We start from the raw sequence: 21447 nt of genomic DNA, 5'->3' as shown, positions 1-21447 counted from the left end.
TTGGAAGAAATGTGTGCGAGTTTAATGACATCCCAAAGTAAGCTGACATCCCAAAGGGCCTGAAACCTCCCCATCAGTGGGGCAGGGTGCCTGGCCAGGCACCCAGTGCCCTTGCAGGAAGCCCCGAGCCTTAGTAACTCACTAGGCTGGAGGGCAGAGCAGGCTCAGAGATCATGAATGCAGGTCATACCGGCCTAGGAGTAGAGCCCTGGCGGCAGCTGCAGGAAGGAAGCTCTGACCCAGCACAGGAGGAAGGGGATATGGTTAAGCCATAGGTCCTTCAGTCACACAGCCTGGTTTCATCCAGCTTTGTCTCCTCCAAGCCTCCTTCTCCACATAGGAATAAACCATAACTGGACTCGTCACAGTGACTAGCACATCAGTAAATCTTAGCTGTTGTTATTTCTATGATCATGTTTTCTAAGTTAAAAAAAAAACAACAACAAAATTGGACAAATGGATAATCTGAAAACAGAAAAAAAAAATCCTCCATTTTCACATAATGCTGATTTTCACATAAAGACTTGTTCTTTGGAACCTAACCATGTCGATGAGTGAGGAGTGGGCGTATAGTAAAACGAAACAAAAACAAAGAATGATATTTAAAATTTGTGACATAGATAAGTGGAGAAATGTTGGACTTTTCAGCAAATGTTTCTGGGGCAATTAGATCTCCATAAGGAACAATGATGAATTTGAACCTTCATCCCAGTCCATACCCAAAATTCCATTCCAGATGGATTGACTACTTAAATGTGAAAAGCAAAACAATAAAAATAAATGACAGTATGGAAGGAAAGTTTTTTTAAATGAGACCCTTAAGAAAGCAAAACCATAAAAGAAAGGATTGAGAAAACAGACTACATTAAAATTTAGAACTTCGTTTCATCGAAAGAATACCTTAGAGAAAGTGAAAAGACAAACCAAGAACTGGAGAAAATATTTGAAAAATAACTGAAAGAAAATTATATAAAAAGTATTCGTATTAGCCAATAAAAAAAGACAGTATATGGGCAATCGCATGTCACAGGAGAGGAAACCTGACTGCTAATAAACATATGAAAAGATGTTCAACCATGCTAGCAATGTGGAAGTGAAAATTTAAAGCCAAAATGAAGTACCATTTCATACTTATGGAACTGATTTAAATCAGATTCTACTAAGTTTTGTTGAGTATGTGGAACAAGAGGAGATCCTGTCATCTGCACGTGGGAATATAAATTGGCCCAACCACTTTGAAAAACGGTTTGGCATTATCTACTATAAAGTTGATTCAGTAATTTTATTGCTTGTTAAAGACCTTAGTAAAACTTTTCTATACATGAACCGTAAGACATGTTTCCTATTATTCTTGTAATGGAAAGAACTTTAATATAACGGAAATCCCTGTCAACAAGAGAGTGGTAAATATAGGATATTCATACAGTGGACTGATAGACAGAAGTAAAAATGAATGAATTCCAGCTATCCACACAAGTGGCTGAATCGCAGGAACGCATTGTTACGGAAGAATACATTCAATATGATTCCATTTATATAAAGTTTAAAATCATATAAAAATAAACAATATATTTAGTTACACAGAAATATAGTAAAATTATAGAAAAACAAGGAATGATAAAAATATAATTCAGCACAGTTACTTCTGAAAGATAAGTGACCAGCAGGGGATCAAGGAGGTACACATAGGGGACTGTAATTGAAATGTATTGTTTCTTTTCTTGAACTAAGTTGTTAATTCATTGGCAGTTATTATATCAATATTCATTATATTTTCTACATATTTTGTAAGTATTCTTTTGTATCCACTCAATATTTAATAAAATTTTAATAGCTGCCTTATGCAATCTGCTGTATTAAGCAAATATGTAGATAGAAAATGATTATGACATAGTTCCTGCTGTCTGTGAACTTATAAATTGCTCAAGATTCTCTTTTCCAGACTTGCTTGCGTCAATGCGAGAATCCCATGTTACTTATTTAAAAATACAGATATCTTCACCCAGCCTCAGCCCTACTGAATAGTGGACCTAGGGCTGCTGGAGTTTGTGGGAAGGAGTTAGACATAACCAGAGCTGGAATTTTTCAATATAAAGATGCCAGGAAAACTGAATGAAGTAAAGACCTTTGAGTCCTAGTATTGCAGACACTTTGTAAGAAGGAATTAATCTGTAGATTAATGCTAATCCATAGAGATACCATTGAAGGCATTTTTGTTGGTTTTAATTTTTTTTTTTTTGGTACCGTGAATTCTGTAACTGTAATTTCTGGTTCTATTTGATGATCTCTTAGCATTTTTCCAATCATATTAGTCATTATTTTAGTATAAACATACTATATTTTCCAAGATTCACTTAGTTGTATAATTATAGAATTATTAAAATAATAGTAATGCATGCTTCTTCGGTCACTGTAGTTTTTCTCTTCTGCAGATAAAAATTCAGGGAAATACAAATCTTTCAGTCTCTTCCCACAGTACTGCTGGCATCAGAATAAGTACTTCATTGTTTCCTTGGCACAGAAAATGAAACACAAGGAAGGCTGCCAATTTGAAATTGCAGTGTGACATTTGAATTACAGAGGTCTACTTTGGTCTGTTGATTGTTTAGTTCTAGATCTCAGTGGGAAAAGCAGTTATCATTGATTCTCTCCTCATGAAATATATTTATGAGGAACTTAAAAATAATGACATTTATCTCTTAGTAAGTAGGTAACATTTATTAAAAGGAATTGAATTAGGAATAGTCATGGAAAAATATATTTTATATTCTCAAGAAGCCTGCTATTTAACTGCGGAAACAATCAATATACATCACAAAAAATTTGAATAATTTTCAAGGTAACCCATCAAAAAGTCAGATAATCATAGTGTAAAAGAAACAAAATAAAGTATGAGTTTTGAGGTTTGTGGTTCCAATTTTTCTTTGTAAGAAGTTTTTTTTGGTTTGTATTTTTCCTGTAACACAAGAAGCTGGAACAATCTCAGGTATTTTCAAGAAATAAAAAAGGGATGAGCTTACCTGCAGGGTAGAGTACTGAGGGAAGGAATAATGGTGAGAAAGTTCTTTGAAAAGGTAAACTGAACAAGATTGTAGAGACTTTAAAAATCAGCTGTATCTCTAAACTTTTTTTTTCCATTAAATAGTTATCGGGAGACAATTTTTCACAAGTCTCTTGCATTCCGAGGCACTGACTTCCCTTTGTTCCAGACTGACTTTTCACTGGTGCTTGTGTAGTGAACAGCCTTGAAAAAGATAGTCTTTCCCTCTGGAGAAAAGGGAAAGCATGCTTGCTGCCTGTTATAAAAAAATTCAGGTTCTAAGCTCTGAGTTCCACTCCTGACACCTATACGTGTGCAGGCATTATCTGGCCTTTGCATTGCTCTTTGGAAATTGTGGCTGGAAGAGCCAGCAAAAAAAAAAAAATGGTATTTTATGATCAGCTAGTACAAAGACCCATCTGGGCTGGAGGAAGATTCTGACCCTGTTCACAAAACACTTCCAGAGATGAGATGCACACCTACACTGGGTAGGAAAAGAAGGAAACTTGCAGTCACTGTGGTGAGAGGCCTGGTGAGTTCTTAGAACTTTGGCTGGTTCACTTAGGAGAGGGTGAGGTGGGGCATGTAATGCTAGTTAAGGAGGAATGGAATAGTTGGCTTCCTTTTGCCTCAGTCCCTCATGCAGTCTATCATGCCAACTTTAGGTTCCTTCAGACAGTAAAAGATCTCAAAGTTTTTTGCAGTAGGTCGTGACTGGTATAAGGGAATATTTCTCTGAGACAGACAAACTCCCATGGGAAACCTTAGAAGAGTGTTGGGGCCTTAAGTGTCCTGAATTGGGTCTGTAATGCTGATGAAGGTGAGCCACTGCAGAATGAGAAACTCCCAAAACAATCTCAATAAATTCTTATGGTCAACCCCATCACTCTGGAAAACTCTCTTATTGCTTATGTTAAAGCCAAGTTTGAAGTGATGTTATATAATTTAAAGAGATGTTATAATGACAATGGGGCAGCAAATACTGCAGATTAGAATATGGACTCCATAACAAAGTGTCACTCTGACAGATGTTGTCATGTAAATGGAGCAACAGATACCTCAGATTAAGGTGTATTCTTTAAGAAAAAGTCAAGGCTGTGAGTAAAAGATTCCCCAAAGCTAAGTACTTGGTGTCAGTAATGATGATAGTCTCAGTTTGAGGTGGGTTAACTTGAACTCACTGGCTAACAGTTGGAAAACCAAAAAAAACAAAAAAACAAAAAAAAAAACCAGACCCATTGCCATCGAGTTGATTCTGACCCATAGTTGGAAGGGCCCAACAAACCTTGCTTGTCAAATGGAAGTGATATATTCAGGAAAGCAGTCAACCTGGCTCAGTAGCATCTCAGATTTACATAAATAAATGGCCACTTTCCTTTAGGAGAAAGCTTTATCTACCACTCTACTCCTGAAGTAAAGCTCTGGCTCTGTGGGGTCTTCAATTCACAGAGGTTTCCTGAAATGTCTGGGCTTGGTTCACTGATAGTTCAGCTAAGCTGTCCAGTGCTGTTTACTAGGCCATTCAGCTTCAGCACCAGCTATGCAGAAACAAAAATGGACATGACCACTCTGTTCAGTGGGCAGAACTCAAGGCCATTCTTATAGTTTTGGCCAGTACTGCATAGTTATATTTTTACTGACTTTTGAACTGTTACCTATGACCTAGCAGTTTGGTCTGTCACTTGGCAAAATTACAGAGTGACAGATTAAAGACACTCGTGTTTGGGATGGCAAACTGTGGAAACAGTATTGCGACAACTTATCAAACCATAGGCTGCTCGTGTAAGTACCGCTTAGGGGTGATCATAAGAGCTCTTCGTGTATTTCAGGAATCACCAGCAATAGATCACATAGCCTTCAGATGAGTGGTATGGTTTACCTCAACACTGCTGCTTGGAGTCCAATTGATAAGTAGCCTTAATCATATGTTGTGTAAAACTGAGTGGATTTGATCCTAGACCGTCTTAGTCTCAATGATTAATGTGGCTGAAGGAATGTCGTACTCATGGGAAAATTTACCAGAAACCAAGACAGTGTAGAAATTAGGTGGATATAGTTGGGAGGTAATTCCCCATAGGTCTCTGCATGCCTTTGTTTTAGACTATCCTTTCATTGATGTTTGTATAGGTCCCTGGCTGGTGCACACTGTTTGTACTCAATTAGTAACCTAAACATTGGTGATTCAAACCCACCCAGCGACACTGTAAAAAAAAATGTGGCCATCTCCTTCTGTAAAATATCACAGCCAAGAAAAACCCATGGAACAGTTCTATTCTGTAACACATGGGATTGCCATGAGTCGGAATCAACATGATGGCAAGGAGTTTGGGTTTTTGTTCTTCTTTGTTTCTGTATAGTGAACAGCCTTGGAAGATAGAGATAATGCCTTGTTTCCAGGCAGGAGAAAGGACCTATTATTAAAAATTTGAGTCTGTCAGTTTGTCGAACTCTCGGGGCTTGAGTGTTGCTGTGATGCTAAGACAGACTAGGAAGAAGGACCTGGTGGTCCTTCTGAAAATTCTGAAAAAATTAGCCAGTGAAAGCCTTATGAATAGCAGTGGAACATTGTCTGATATAGTGCCAGAAGTTGAGCCTCTCAGGTAGGAAGGCAGTCAAAATATACTGGGGAAGAGCTGCCTCCTCACAGTAGAGTCAACCTTAATGACGTGGATGGAGTTAAGCTTTTGGGACCTAATTTTGCTAATGTGGCACAACTCAAAATGTGAAGAAACAGCTGCAAACATCCATTAATAATTAGAATGTGGAATGTATGAAGTATGAATCTAGGAAAATTGGAAATCATCAAAATTGAAATGAAACACATAAACATTGATATCCTAGGCATTAGTGAGCTGAAATGGACTGGCATTGACCCATTTTGAATTGGACAGTCACATGGTCTACTATGCCAGGAATGACAACTTGAAGAGGAGTGGTGTTGCATTCATTATCAAAAAGAACATTTCAAGACCTATCCTGAAATACAATGATGTCAATGATAGGATAATATCCATACGCCTACAAGGAAGACCAGTTAATATGACTGTTATTCAAATTTACGCACCAACCACTAAGGCTAAAGATGAAGAAACTGAAGGTTTTTACCAACTTCTGCAGTCTAAAATTGATCAAACATGCAATCAAGATGCATTGATAATTGCTGGTGATTGAACGTAAAAGTTGGAAACAAAGAAAAAGGATTAGTAATTGGAAAATATGGCCTTGGTGATAGAAACAATGCCAGAGATTGCATGATAGAATTTTGCAAGACAAGTGACTTCTTCATTGCAAATATCCTTTTTCAACAACGTAAATGGAGACTATACACGTGGACCTCGCCAGATAGAATACATGGAATAAAATCAACTACAGCTGTGGAAAGAGACGATGGAAAAGCTCATTATCATCTGTCAGTACAAGGCCAGGGGCCGACAGTGAAACAGACCACCAATTGTTCATGTGCCAGTTCAAGTTGAAGCTGAAGAAGATTAGAACAAGTTCACAAGTGCAAAAGTACGACCTTGAGTATATCCCACCTGAATTTAGAGACTATCTCAAGAATAGATTTGACTCATTGAACACTAATGACCGAAGACCAGACGAATTATGGAATGACATCAAGGACGTTATACATGAAGAAAGCAAGAGGTCATTAAAAAGACAGGAAGGAAAGAAAAGACCAACATGGATGTGAGAAGAGACTCTGAAACTTGCTCTTGGACAGAGAGTAGCTAAAGTGAACAGAGGAAATGATGAAGTAAAAGAGCTGAACAGAAGATTTCAAAGGGCAGCTTGAGGAGACAAAGTGAAGTATTATAATAACAGATGCAAAGACCTGGTGTTAGAAAACCCGAAGGGAAGAACATGCTTGGTATTTCTCAAGCTGAAAGAACTGAAGAAAAAATCGAGCCTCGAGTTGCAATATTGAAGGACTCTATGGGCAAAATACTGAACGACACAGGAACCATCAAAAGAAGATGGAAGGAATGCACAGAGTCACTGTACCAAAAGAATTATTCAACATTCAACCATTTCAGGAGGTAGCATATGATCAAGAACCGATGGTACTGATGGAAGAAGTCCAAGCTGCAGTGAAGACATTGGCGGAAAACAAGGCTCCAGGAATTGACAGAATACCAGTTGAGATGTTTCAGCAAACAGATGCAGTGCTGGAAGTGCTCACTTGTCTATGCCCAGAAATCTGGAAGACAGCTACCTGACCAACCAACTGGAAGAGATCCATATTTATGCCTACTCCAAAGAAAAGTAATCCAAAAGAATGCAGAATTTATCGAATAACATCATTACTATTACACCCAAGTAAAATTTTGCTGAAGATTATTCAAAAGTGATTGCAGCAGTACATCAGCAGGGAACTGCCAGAAATTCAAGCCAGATTTAGAAGAGGACACGGAATGAGGGATATCATTGCTGATGTCAGACAATACTAGAAAGATGTTTACCTGTATTTCATTGACTATGCAAAGGCATTCAGGTGTGTGGATCATAACAAATTATGGATAACATTGGGAAGAATGGAAATTCCAGAACACTTAATTGTACTCATGAGGAATTTGTACATAGACCAAGGGGCAGTTATTCAGACAGAACAAGGGAGGAAAGGTGTGCGTCAGGGTTGTATCCTTTCACCATACTTATTCAATCTGTATGGTGAGCAAATAATCTGAGAAACTGGACTGTATGAAGAAGAATGGGTCATCAGGATTGGAGGAAGACTCGTTGACAACCTGCTTTATGCATATGACACAACCTTGCTTGCTGAAAGTGAAGAGGACTTGATGCACCTACTGATGAAGATCAAGGACTACAGCCTTCAGTATGGATTACGCCTCAACATAAAGAAAACAAAAATCCTCACAACTTTTATCGTGATGTCCAGTGAGCGACATCATGATAAAAGGAGAAAAGATTGAAGTTGTCAAGGATTTCATTTTACTTCAGTCTACAATCACCACCCATGGAAGCAGCAGTCAAGAAATCAAGCGACGTATTGCATCGGGAAAATGTACTGCAAAAGACCTCTTTAAAGTGTTCAAAAGCAAAGATGTCACTTTAAGAACTTAGGTGCACCTGACCCAAGCCATGGTGTTTTCATTTGCCTCATATGCATCCGAAAGCTGAACAATGAATGAGGAAGACCAAAGAAGAATTGATGCCTTTGAATTATGGTGTTGGAGAAGAATATTGAATATACCATGGACTGCCCAAAGAACGAACACATCTGTCTTGGAAGAAGTATAGTCAGAAAGCTTCTTAGAGACAAAGATGGCAAGACTTCGTTTCACCTACTTTGGACGAGTTGTCAGGAGGGACCAGTCCCTGGAGAAGGGCATCATGCTTGGTAAAGTAGAGGGTTAGCGAAAGAGAGGAAGACCCTCAACGAGATGGATTGACACAGTGGCTACAACAGTGGGCTCAAGCATAACAGGGACTATGAGGTTGGTGCAGAACTGGGCAGTGTTTCATTCTGTTGTACACATAGGGTCGCTATGAGTTGAAACCAACTCAACAACACCTGACAACAACAAAGTTAGGATTCTTAACAAAAGATATATATATATATCTTTATATATATCTATATATATCTATATATAAAGCCCTCGGCTTTATTTTTAAGACTATGTTTTTTAAACCTAGTTCTCTGTATTTAGTACCCTGGATTTTAACTTAGTTTGAAAACCATTTCTTAATTTTAGAAATGAGACTTTCAAATCCATTAAGTCTTATTTCCTTTCTGTTTAACACTCCTTCTCTCAGTTTATATCTCTTCTCTCACATTATAAGCAACATGAAAGAAATTAAGCATCACTTTCAACACTGGAAATCTACTCAGCTAGATTACCCAGTTCTCTAGGCACATTTCCTACTTTTTTGTTATTGAAGGTGATAATGTTGCTAAATTTTCTGCCACTACATGGCAAAGACCCCTCTTCTAGATTTCTAATAGCCTGTTCAAGACAGTTTAGATTTTCTCTAACATACTCTTGAAGACCCTTCCAGGCTCTGCCCACTGCCTATTTCAAAAGCCACTTCCTGTATTTCAGTATTTATTATGGCAGCACCGCACTTCTATTGTTCCATAACAAATTACCACTAAAACTTAGCTACTTAGAATAAGAAATATTTGTATGTTACATTCTACAGTCTCTGGGTCAGTTTAGCTGGTTGCTTCTGACTCAGAATTTCCCCCAAGGCTGCAAATAAGGTGTTAACCAGCGTGGCAGTCAGCCGAAGGCTCAACTCAAGGATAACCTGCTTCCAAGCTCATCCAACATCTGTTGTCAGGACTCAGAAGATCCACTTCCCAGCTCCCTCATGTGGCTGTTGGCAGGCTTCAGGTCCTCACTGGCTACTGGCCCGAAATATCATTTGCTTGCCACTTGACCCTTTCCATAGAGCTACTTATAATATGGTATCTTGCTTCCTCCAGAGCAAAGGCTCACAAAGAGAGAAGGATGTGGACAAAAGAAACAGAAGTCACAGAATTTTTGTAACCTAATCTTAGAAGTGAATGTTCTGTCAGTTTTGTGATCTTCTCTTTCTAAGAAGTGAGTCACTAGATCCAGCCCATACTCAAGAGGTGGAGATTATACAATGACATGAGTACCCTGGAAGTGGGGATCACTGGGGGCCATGTTACAGTCTGCCTATTACAGCAGGAGGTTGAGTCCCTGCTTTAGAAGAGTATACTTTCTAGAAGGAAGGGAAAAATCTAATGAAGGCTTTAAAATACTGTAAAATCAAATGCTAATTTGCCAACTGTCTACTACAATGGCTAGAAAATTTTTAGAAGGGGAAGATGAGTTTAGTTGAAAAAGATTTTATACGCACATCTTAACTCTATCTGGTCAGAATTTTAGGAAGAATAATTTGTCAGCAGTATTAACAGTGACCTGAAGAGCTGAGCGCCTGAAAGCAGGAATACTGAGGCCCTATTAGTAATCCAGATGTGGATTTTAGATGTTACTTGACCTGGTGACAAAAGTAAGAATGGAGAAAAAATCAGAAAACATTCTGAGAACAAAAGATTAACCAGAAAATTTTGAATGAATTGAAAAATGGAAGGAGAAATGAATGTATACGAGGAGCCTGGCACCATGTTGGAGGTTTTACATATTTCTTTTAATCTTCTCAATATATTCTATGAGATTTGTATCTTTTGTACCACTTTATAGAAGAAGAGACCACAAAAGAGTAAAGCTAAATGACTTTTACACTCTCATACAACTGTGAAATCAAGGTTTTGTGTTTTGGGGCCCTGGTCTCTCTGACCCCAAAGTCCATGCTCTTCTCATTGTACTTCACTGTGTTGTCCTGGAGAAACAAGGGTTGGTGAAAATAATCATAGTCATACAACCAGGTAGTCATTTAGCATGTTCTAGGCACTGTGATGAACACTTTGCATTTATCATTACTGTAAATTCTCACAACAACCTTATGAAGTTGCTGTTATCCCCGTTTTATAGATGTGCAAATTGACGTTCAAAGAGAATAAGTTGCCTAACATTACAAAGCTAAGACCTACAGAAACCACTGAAAAGATGGCAGGAAAGATCCCTTTGCAGAGAAGGGGATGCTTTTGCTGAAAGCCATCTGTATAGTTGGCACAGTTTAGGAATTTTTAAACATTAAAGTGTTAGTTTGAGGTCTTTCTCCTCCAGAGAAAAAGCAACTCTCTTCTATTCTCTCACAGAACAGAGTCTGAAAATACATAACCAAATTCAAATCCAGTAAACAAGTTCCAACAAAAACTGCATAACTAAGGCTATTTTTATGGTTAGCACCATTTAGTTTCCCTGAATTTACCAGAGCAAACATTGCTACAGCAAAAATTACTGCTAATGGTTGAGCCTAACAACAAGAGAAAATCCCCAAAAGGGTCATTTAGGCCCCAGCTGCAGCTGTGCTTCACTATATTTCTTACTTGAAAGCTGAGAATTAACAGGAAAATCAGGCTCTGCTGTGCTGTGCAGATGTGGCTAAAACTGTATTAATTTATTCAGCAAACATTTGTTCAGTGCCTACTATATGCCAAACAATGTGCTAGCCACACTAGGATTACAGGTATAAATCATACATGGCTCTTTCAAGGAGCATGTAGTTGAAAGAAGTTGATGGGAGAAGGCTGATAAAAAAACAGCGAAGTTTAATGGGCAATGTACGGCATGTATTGGAAGCATCAAGAAGTGGATTAGGAAAGTCTTAAGGGCAGCAGCTTCATGGGATGTGTTAATGTAGAGGGATATTCATCTTGGATGACCGGGGCATGTCGGGGGTGATGAGTGCGGACAGAGGCATAGGAATTTTCTTGGGCATGGGTAGAACCTGGTACCTACACCAAAACCATGAAGCTAGGAAGAGGAGCACGTTTAGGGGAAGAGAAAGTTTTACTTCAGAAATGACGAATTTGCATATATGAAATTCAGGTGACGAGATTTCATAGGACATTATATTTACGAAACGCAAAGCTTAGCAGAGGGCTGGCTATGAGATACAAATTGGAGAGTCTTTAGCATGTTGCTATTGTTGTATCGGTAGCAGCCACAGCGGCAGCAGCTTACTTTGTTTCGCAGCTTCTCACTTATTTTGAGCACCTACCATGTCCTAGGCCTGTTTTAAAAGAAACTTTATAGCCATCATCTACTTAATCTCATGATAACTTTGTTATGATAAGGAACTATTACTATCCCTATATTATAGATGAGGAAACTGAGGCTTAGATCTAGAAGTTCACCTTCCCCAGGTCACAGAGCCAGGATTTGAACTGAGGCCTAAGTGACTTTCGTTGGTCTTTCATTGGTCCTCACGTAACCAACTCACCAACTGAACAGGTACTCTTCATTCTTTCCGTAAAACCTAGACTGATATCTACAGCTCTCTTAAGTGTCAGAGGCCCTAGTATGTCCACACAGTTCTGCTGCCCCCAGTTTTTGTGTGTTTACCAAGAGGCAGAGCCTATCAGTTGCATTTGTTATTGTAATTATATAATTTGATAAAATACTAAGTGTTCTGCTGTAATATGAGTGTTAAAAAAGTTTATCTATGAAAGCTAGGTACAATGCTTTGGACAGATTGAGTAAGGCTGGTAGCTCAAGTAGTTTAGGTGTGAGAGGCAAATGTAAAAGGTAAGACACACCATAAAAACTGAGGGAGATTTTGCCCCCATTCTGCCTTCCAGATATCTTCCAGTTTTCATCTATTTTAAAGATACTGCAGTAATTTTATAGATTATATGTTAGGGTTCTGTTTTATATAAGAAAGGGTACATAAAACGCCTGTCAGCAGACCCAGAAGCCAAGAGAGACTTAGCCTTGCAACTAAAAGATAGGCAAATAAATAATTATTTTTATGATTTAAGTTAAATAAAATGACACTTTATTTATTTTTTTTCTTTTAATGACTCCTCTCTTTACATTGCAATTAACCTACCAACTACCAATCCTTTTGGTGGTGATTTCTGCTATATACTTAACCAGGGGTGCACTTATTATGAGAGAAGAAGACAAGAACTTTGCAGCTCACTTGAAACGGCTACAAATCCTCAAAGTGAATCAGATGATAATGTTCAGAGTTGTGGAAGGAGAATCTCAACTCAAGAGGATTATGCAGCAGTGTTTTGGGTTGGGGAAATATGAACGGAATGTATTCCAGATTATATTCTGCAAAGCTGTAGTTTCACTAGACTCTAAGCAGGCTTTGGAATCTGTTAGATGTAGCTTCAAAAACTTACTGTCTGACCTTGAGTAAACTGCCTGAGTCTCATTTCCCTCACATTAAAATGACACATTAATACCTACATCATACAGTTGTTGAGGAATGGGCAATGTTGGGGCAAGATACGGTGATGAAAAGGAACATTTACTCTCTCTGTCAGTTCTTACCCTAGAAACTGTTCTTGCCTCATTTAAAATGGATTTGTGGATTGGGACAAAGAACTTTAGGAGTCTCTGGTTACTTGAAAGATGTTGAACTTGGCAAGGAAGAAAATGAAGGAGCTAACTACCAATGGAAATACTTTGCTGTATATATAGACACACACACACAATATGTATGTTGTTACGTTGTTGTTGTTAGGTGCCATTGAGTCAGTTCCAACTCATAGCGACCCTGTATACAACAGAACAAAACACTGCCTGGTCCTGCACCATCCTCACAATTGTTGCTGTGTTTGAGCCCATCATTGCAGCCACCACTTGTATTTTGAGTACCTTCAAATCTGAGGGACTCGTCTTCCAGCATTATATCAGACAGTGTACTGCTGCTATCCAAAAGGTTTCCACCATCCAATTTTTTCAGAAGTAGATCGACAGATCCTTCTTCCCAGTCTGTCTTAATCGGGAAGCTCCACTGAAATCTGTCCATCATGGGTGACCCTGCTGGATTTTCAAATACCAGTGGCATAGCTTCCAGCATCACCTCATAGCAACTCACAAGCCACCATAGTACAACAAACTACAGACGAGTGATGGATTCATATATGTGTGTGTGTGTGTATATATATATGTATATATATAGTGAGTGAAACCCCGTGTTCTTCCGAGCCTCACAAGTTGTTTTCTGCCTTTGACAGGGTGCAGTCTTACCACTTTTCTATCACTTGTTTTAGTGGAAAATATATGAGTTTTCCTTCTCTGACAGGTTTCCGCCTTACACAGGTTCTAGCTTTTGCAAGTTTTACTCTGTATGTGTGTGTGTATGTTGTTGTTGTTAGGTGCTGTCGAGTCAGTTCCAACTCATAGCGACTGTATGTACAGCAGAGTGAAACACTGCCTGGTCCTGTGCCATCCTCACAATCGTTGCTATGCTTGAGCCCATAGCTGAGCCATTCTTGCTCCTAATTAGCATTCTGGCTGTACTTCTTCCAAGACTGTGTGTGTGTGTATGTGTGTGTGAGTGTATATATATATGTATTTTTTTTAAGCATTGTTCGTATTCCTCTGTAGATGCCAGATTAATCCAATCATATCGTTTATTTTACTTGCAGAGTAACTATAAAAATAATTTTCATTTTCAATAAAGATAAAAGAATCAGAAGAACCCATTATTCTTAATTCACTGAATGTAACTTTCTCATTCCCAGATGTTTATGAGATGCTGTAATAAATGCATCTTTTATTCTGAAGCCTATTCAACTTGGGAATGGCAACATAAAGTGCCCTATCCAGAACACTATAATAAGTAATAAATAGAATCAAAACAGTAGAAGATATATCTTATCCTCAGTATGTTTATAAGACTAAATGGAAAGAGAAAACATGTAAATGGAAAGATGAAATGAAAGACAGAAAGAATTTTATCAGGATTGTAGGTAATTTAGTTATTGGGAAGGAGAGGAGACTGGCCAAGTCTCATTGAGACTCACAAAGGAGAATTCTTAATAACTTACATTTAAAAACCTGTTGCAGTTGAGTCGATTCCGACTCATAGCGACCCTGTAGGACAGAGTAGAACTGCCCCATAGGGTTTCCAAGAAGCAGCTGGTGGATTTGAACTTCCAGCCTTTTGGTTAGCAGCTGTAGCTCGTAACCACTGTGCGACCAGGGCTCAGAAACTTACATTTAGGCGGATAATTTTGACAATTAAAATGGATGACAAAGCCAGAACTATACTAAGAGGAATTGTGTATGTTGTGTATACCCTAATCGTCTTACTCACTTTAAGGAGGATTAACAATATATGATAGAATATTGCCTTCTTACAAATGACTTTACAGCTAATTTCTTGATATTATTGAAAACCTCCTTAGGAGGTTTTAGATATTACCAAGTAAATGAAATTGGCATTCTTTAATATATTCTTTTAAAAATACTTTTTGAGATCCTGTTACATGTCAGGCCCCATCCTAGGCACATATTAATTCCCTCACAATACAGCGAACAAAATCTATTTTCAAGTTGGCAAATGCAAATGAAATTGTTCATTTCAACTCTTATGTTTAATATGTGCCACATTGTCATGACTTAATCATACTTTAAATTAGGTTACGATTTTATTGAGTCATTCATGAAATTCCTCCAACTGATGATATAAAAATGAATGTTATATAGCTGGTTAAAGCCTTCATTATGAAGGCATGGCTTTGCTGCTAGTTGTAATTACCAGGTTAAAAACAAACACACACGTTTATATCTCTAAATCAAAGCTGTCAGCAAGATGTCTTAAAATTGTTCACTTACTAGCCTTGACACATTCCTGTTAATTAACATCACTGGAATTTACAAAATACCTATTGATTATATATATACATACATACACACATAAACACACACATGTAGACACACATACATATACACACATATAAGATATATACACACATATACATACTCATATTTGTTATATGTATATATGACTAATTTATAGAATACCACAAAAAAGTGCACTAAATCTGGAATTAAAGTCCTTTTAAGTTTTATAGAATCTCACTGAAACAACAGATGAAAGCTGTCTGGAGCCAACCATTCCCCAATCTTCAGCTACCTTCCCCTACCAGTTCAGAGATACTTGGAACGTAGTTTTAGTTTAGACATTTTCAGATGGGGCTCTGAAGAGTCCTAGGGTTTCCGATGCTGAGTAGTCATACAGTATCAAGGTGGAGGCCCCCGACCTCTTTCCATTTCAATAAAAGCATTTCTGATTTTATTTGGAAGAAAAGTTTCTTATGTATAACCAGCTTGGCAAAGCACAGCTGTTTATGAAATATCCTGAGCTCACTGTTATATAAAAATGGCCACCACAGTCAAGGTCTTCACACGAACAGCTTCCTCATGGGGAAGTGGAGTCAGAAGGATGCTGAGGCTGTTTGTTTATCATGGTCCATGGCCCCCAGATTCCTTTCTAGAAATTGTGTTGTCTTTTGGCTCCACAACTTAAGAAGAATGTGGAGAACTTTGAGAGGTCAGAGGACAATCACACTGACAATTACAGAGAAAGACAATGAGAATTATGAGGCGACTCGAATTATTTTACGAGAGAAGTTTAAATGGCAATAATGTTCTTCAGTGCATTACGAATTATTACACTGAGGTTGATGATTAGATTTCCTTTATGTAAAAACGTAGTAAGAAAGAAATAGGGTTTTGACTTTAGCAAAAAGAATGTAGTACAGAACCAAAAGAGAAGAACAGCCATCAGATGCTAAGCGTGAAAATTTTTTTTCATAGATCATTATGAAAGTTCTTCTAAAGGCAATATGAGGTCCTTTCTGTGTTTTATATATAGGTATAGTACTGCCCAAAATAACAAGGATAAATTTAATGAACTTTGTCTTTTCAACATGGTGAATCAATGATTTATCTTTAAATTACATCATAATATATAGATTTGAAACAATTATTTGAATTGTAGTCTCATAGCCTGATCCTGCCAGAAGGAGAGCTACTTTCTACTAATGTTAAGGAAGTTAGTGTGAGGAGAAACATTTATTCCAGGGGCCATGAACTCAAATACCTACAGGGGCCCACAGGTATGGTAAAGGAGGGAAACTAACCATGTTGAACAATATTGAGTTGGGGGAGTTGTGATGTGTGAGAACGTCCTGTATGACCCATCTGAAAGGGATAACCCCTACTGATTCTGGCCAATTGTTATCACGTAGCAATGTACCTATATTGCCTGATCTTCAGCTTCTCAAGAGAAGCTGAAAATCTAGAATTTAAGTGAAGTATTACTTTTTCAAACACTGGCAAAATACACAGATTTACAAAACTCATGTGCAGGCAAAATAATACACATGTGTGGACTTCCAGTATAAACCTTCGGTTTATCCCTCAGGTCACTAGTTAATACCACAATAGTTAAAAAGCAAACCAACAAAACAAAGTTGATTGAATCTGAAGTTTAGAAGAATTAATTTACTCAGCCTTTTTAAGGCTTGAGATCGCTTCCAACTCTGAATCTTTGATCTCTTCTTCCTTCTTCCCTGCTCCCAATATTGGGTGGCTTATTCACACAGCAGGTGGGAATTTAAAGGAATTACTTATTTCCCTAAGCAACATAATTTTATTTAGTAAAACCATCAAATATTCAAATAAAAAAAAAAGCAACTCTTGTTTCTCTACTAAAGATGCTACCAATACTATTGATTGATTTTTAGTGATGCACTTATGTATGGCGTAGACATGCCACTTTGGATCTCTGCACTAACATTTGTTTGTAACATTGGCTGCATGAGGCATGGTTGACTTAGAAACCTACTTACTCTTTTACTGTTTACTAACATTTCTATTTATCTTTTATAAAATATTTTCAAATAACCCACCTCTATCTGGGGTAAGGACAGCTGGATTTCTGAAATCCCCTTCCTTTCAGACAGGGGAATATGCCACAGATGAAGAGGAGGATGAGGTAGGGCCTGTCCTTCCTGGCAGTGACATGGCCATTGAAGTATTTGAGCTGCCTGAGAATGAGGACATGTTTTCCCCTTCAGACCTGGACACAACCAAGCTCAGTCACAAGTTCAAAGAGGTAAGTTGTCTATCTGCAAAATATTTCTGTATACCTGTCCACTTTATGAAGTATATGTTTTTGTTTGAATAATATAGTAATAATAATAATATAGTAAGAATTTCTTTTCTTTTCAAAAGAAAGTTTTTTAATTCCAGATTGCCTAGAATCTCATTGAACTTCCAGATAAAATTTAGGTAGATGTCTTTTACAATCTTTAATTTAAATGACTGTTATTTATCATAGTGGCAGTTTACAACTTGTCTAGCCTATTATTTCAAGGTGTAGTTTAAGTGTCCAGTTTTTGTGATAAATGCAGGTAATTTTTTTTCAATTTTATAGTTTGGTACCTGGTGATAAACTTTCCTCTAAAGCAGTCATTTTCTAAAAAGGCTCTTTTTAAAATCTTTTCCTTAAAAAGTCAGAGTCCCAATGGGAATCAGATGGCATACCCAAAAGATTAGTTGAAGGGAATTTAATGAATGGCCTTTTAACAGGGTTAAGAGAACTAACCAGGGGCAGTCAAGTGTGTAGGAGCTGCCAATAGCAGGTAACTGTTACCATCTTTTGGCTTAATGGGCAGAGAGAGGCAGATAGTACCTTTTATTCCAGCATCTGCAGCTTTATGAGAATGCAGCCACTGCTAAGAACTACATCCTGCTAATGCCTCCTATTGGCCAGACCCAGTCATGGGAGTCTGGTTGATGCAGTCTTGAAGTCTGAGGGATCAGCAAGTACAGCTAAACTACATAAACTCTTTTTCCAAATTAACTACTCAGAACTCCAGCATATAAAACAGAAACAGTGATGAACAGGTCCCATGCAGTTTTTTCTTCATTGTTTTGGGGAATATCCTCTGTTGTTTGGAGACAAATATGTCATTATGTACAACTTCCCCAAAATTACCCTGTAGCACTGAGGCTTGAAAACCACTGCTCTGTGGTTTCAAACCTGTTAGGGACTTGACCATTTGGGGGTGGAGGGAATCACCTATACTTGAAAAACAGATTTGAAAATTGCAGATTTATAATTTCTAACTATCTATACTTTCTAATTTTCTTACATTTCTAATTTCTAATTTTGATGTATCATAAATAGGTCAGTAGAATACACGATTATATAATGATCACAAAACTCAGAATTCCCTTACAGTAGAAGTAGCAATATCCATTTTAGGATCATTTCTAATAAAGATTTTTTAAATTACCTGATAACATCAAACCAAAGAGCAAATCAGAAAAAGCAAAATTCTTCTACAAGTGGTGACTAAGTGGGGGGGTAGGGAGAGAGGTGGAATCTAAGTCCTCATTTCTCTGTGGCTCTGATTTGGTCCAGGAATATAGATTATCTAAAAGAGTGGATAGACTGCTTGTTCTTTAAGAAGTCTTCCTTGAATGTTGTAACTCTCAATCCAACTTTGATAAATATTGGAAGCTGAGGTAGTTTGTGAAAACTTGTAATAGAGCCCTTCCATGTTGACATTATTTTGAGCAAAAGTATATCTTGTACTATTTGGGCAAAGCACATTAGACCAACATTACTTCAATCATTCCTACAGATTATCTTCCTACAAGACTCTAAGCTCCTGTGTTTTTGCTCACTGTTGTATCCTTAGTTCTTGCACAGTTCCTGGCATATAGGTAGTAGTTAAACGTTTGCTCAGTGAATGGTATCAAACATGTACTGTAGTTTGCACAATGAAACACAAATACCTAATTTAATTTTTCTGAATAGTTGACAAGCACTTTTACTAAATGCTGATTGGCCTATTTCCCTCTGGTTGGAAGAGCCAGCATTACTAGCTACAGAATTTGTGCTATTATACTATGGACTGCTTTTGGCCTTCATATTCTATCTTCTTATTTTTCTTAACGTGTGTACTGTTAAAATACATACTAACATTGGTAGAATAAATCAGATCCATCCAACTCTTCTCTTCAAAAATTCCTTTACTTTGTAACTTATTATTCAAGAAAATGTTTGCATCACTTTATTGATTCCCTTGAAAAATCTTCTTTGCAATTTTGATTGTATTTACATTAAACTAGTAAATTAGTTTTTAGAAAATTTGCATTTTTGTCACATTGGCTTTTTAATCCAAGTTTATGGAATGTATGTGTTTAATTCAATTCTCTTTCTGACCCTCTCCAAAATTTTATAATACCCTCTATTAGATAAGTGTTCAGCTGTAAGTAACAGAAAGTCTGACTAGAATGGATTAATCAAAAGCTGCTACGTAGTTTATCTTAGCTTCAATATAAGTTAGGAAGTTTTCCCTACTTTTCAACTTTCAGATATTACTTGTATAAGAGAAATCTAATGACTATAAGCTAGAAATTTTCTGTTACCTCAAGTTTATTATTAGTCTGCTATAAAACTATCTGGTGCCTTTGTGGAGGGAGATTTTAAATACCTTTTATAATATTTATTACTCTTCAAGTTTTCAGTTTCTTCATGGGCCAATTTCGATATTTTGTATTTCACCAAAAAATTCATGTATTTCATTTATCTTTTCAATGTTATTAGCTCATATTTTATAATATAATTTTTAAACTGTTGAAATCTTACGTGTGTAATTAGTTATCTCTTTGTATTCTTTCCTTTGTTTGGATATTTTCACTTTTTTCTTAGTTGTTTTTTTTCTAGAATTTTTTCTGTCATATTAGCTTTTAGATCCCTAATTGTTTCCTTTTCAGTTCAAAACAATACTTATTTTATTGTTTTCTACAAATATCTTTATTTTCCCTTTTTTCCTGGTATTAATCAATCGGGCTTAGTATATTTATTTTTTATAACTCTTGCAGTCTGATAAGTGTATTAAATCTTTTTTCTGAATATTGCATTAGCTATATGCCATACTTTTTTACATGTAGAATGCCATTATCATTTAGATGTAATTTCTCTTATGATTTCCTCTTTACAGAGTAGTGGAATAGGCTGTCCCTGATTTAACCCCAGATGTAGGCTTACTCAGGTTGCATGGGAAAGATTAAAGATTAATTAGATTACTGTCCCCCATTCCTGGTTGATGACATTCTCCTGCTTCAGATCCCATTTTTCAAACATATCTGAAAACAGCTATGTTACATCTCTAAGAATTTCTCACCAGCTTTTTTGTTAATTGATGAACAAGACCCTGAAGCCCACCACTGTTCCTTGTTTCTCTTTCAGCATCTCCAAAACTGAATTAAAGAGAGGCAGGAAGTGGCTCTTTTTTGTTATGTTGTACTAAACTGGAAGTTTTCCCTTACCTAATTCAGTCATTTCTGCCTTTATTTTTTTATTGATTCTATCATATTATTTTCCTTAGGAATGTTTGATTGTTCTTATTCTAGTGATAAATGTTTAATATATTATCATACTTTATTATTTAAGTATTAAAGCAATTAAGGTTATGAATTTGTTTCTGGTTGTGCCTTTGGCCAAGGAGCCCTGGTGATGCCGTGATTAAAGCACTTAGCCACTAACTGAAAGATTGGCAGTTCAAACCCACTAGCTTCTCCGTGGGAGAGAGATGTGACAGTCTGTTTCCATAAAGATTATAGCCGACCTAGGAAACCCTGTGGGGCTGTTCTACGCTGTCCTGTAGGGTCGCTATGAGTTGGAATTGACTCGACAGCAACAAGTTTTTGTGGTGCCTTTGGCCACGTATTTTAGTTTCAGTGTGCTTTCATTTTGTTGTTATTTTATAAATAGTCTACACTTTTTACTTTTAGATTTTGTTTTCTCTTTGACTTGAATAATGGAGGAAACAGTTTTTAACTTGCAACTTTTTAATTAATAGGATGTTTTATTATATTGTGGTCAGTTAATCTGGTCTTTATGCTTTTTGATTTTTTGAAAGTGATACTTTTATTCTTGATTAGTATAGATATTTGTGATTAAAGTGGTGTGTGTTTTATTCCTTCTATTCTTGTTCATTTTTCACCATTTGACCTAGTAAA

General features: G+C 37.1%; 1 protein-coding gene across 1 annotated transcript in view; it reads left to right on the top strand.

Annotated features, from left to right (window-relative positions):
* PPP1R9A (protein phosphatase 1 regulatory subunit 9A) overlaps positions 1-21447 on the top strand; it is a 342802-nt gene that overhangs the window by 251590 nt on the left and 69765 nt on the right. The window contains exon 8 of the mRNA XM_004386139.2: positions 17369-17524. Coding sequence (XP_004386196.1) covers positions 17369-17524 — 156 coding nt within the window. The remainder of the gene's footprint in view (positions 1-17368; positions 17525-21447) is intronic.

The sequence above is a fragment of the Trichechus manatus genome, unplaced genomic scaffold (genome assembly GCF_000243295.1).
Source record: "Trichechus manatus latirostris isolate Lorelei unplaced genomic scaffold, TriManLat1.0 scaffold00156, whole genome shotgun sequence".
NCBI lineage: Eukaryota > Metazoa > Chordata > Mammalia > Sirenia > Trichechidae > Trichechus > Trichechus manatus.
The sequence above is the reverse complement of the archived record's forward strand: the minus strand, read 5'-3'. Positions and strand labels throughout refer to the sequence as shown.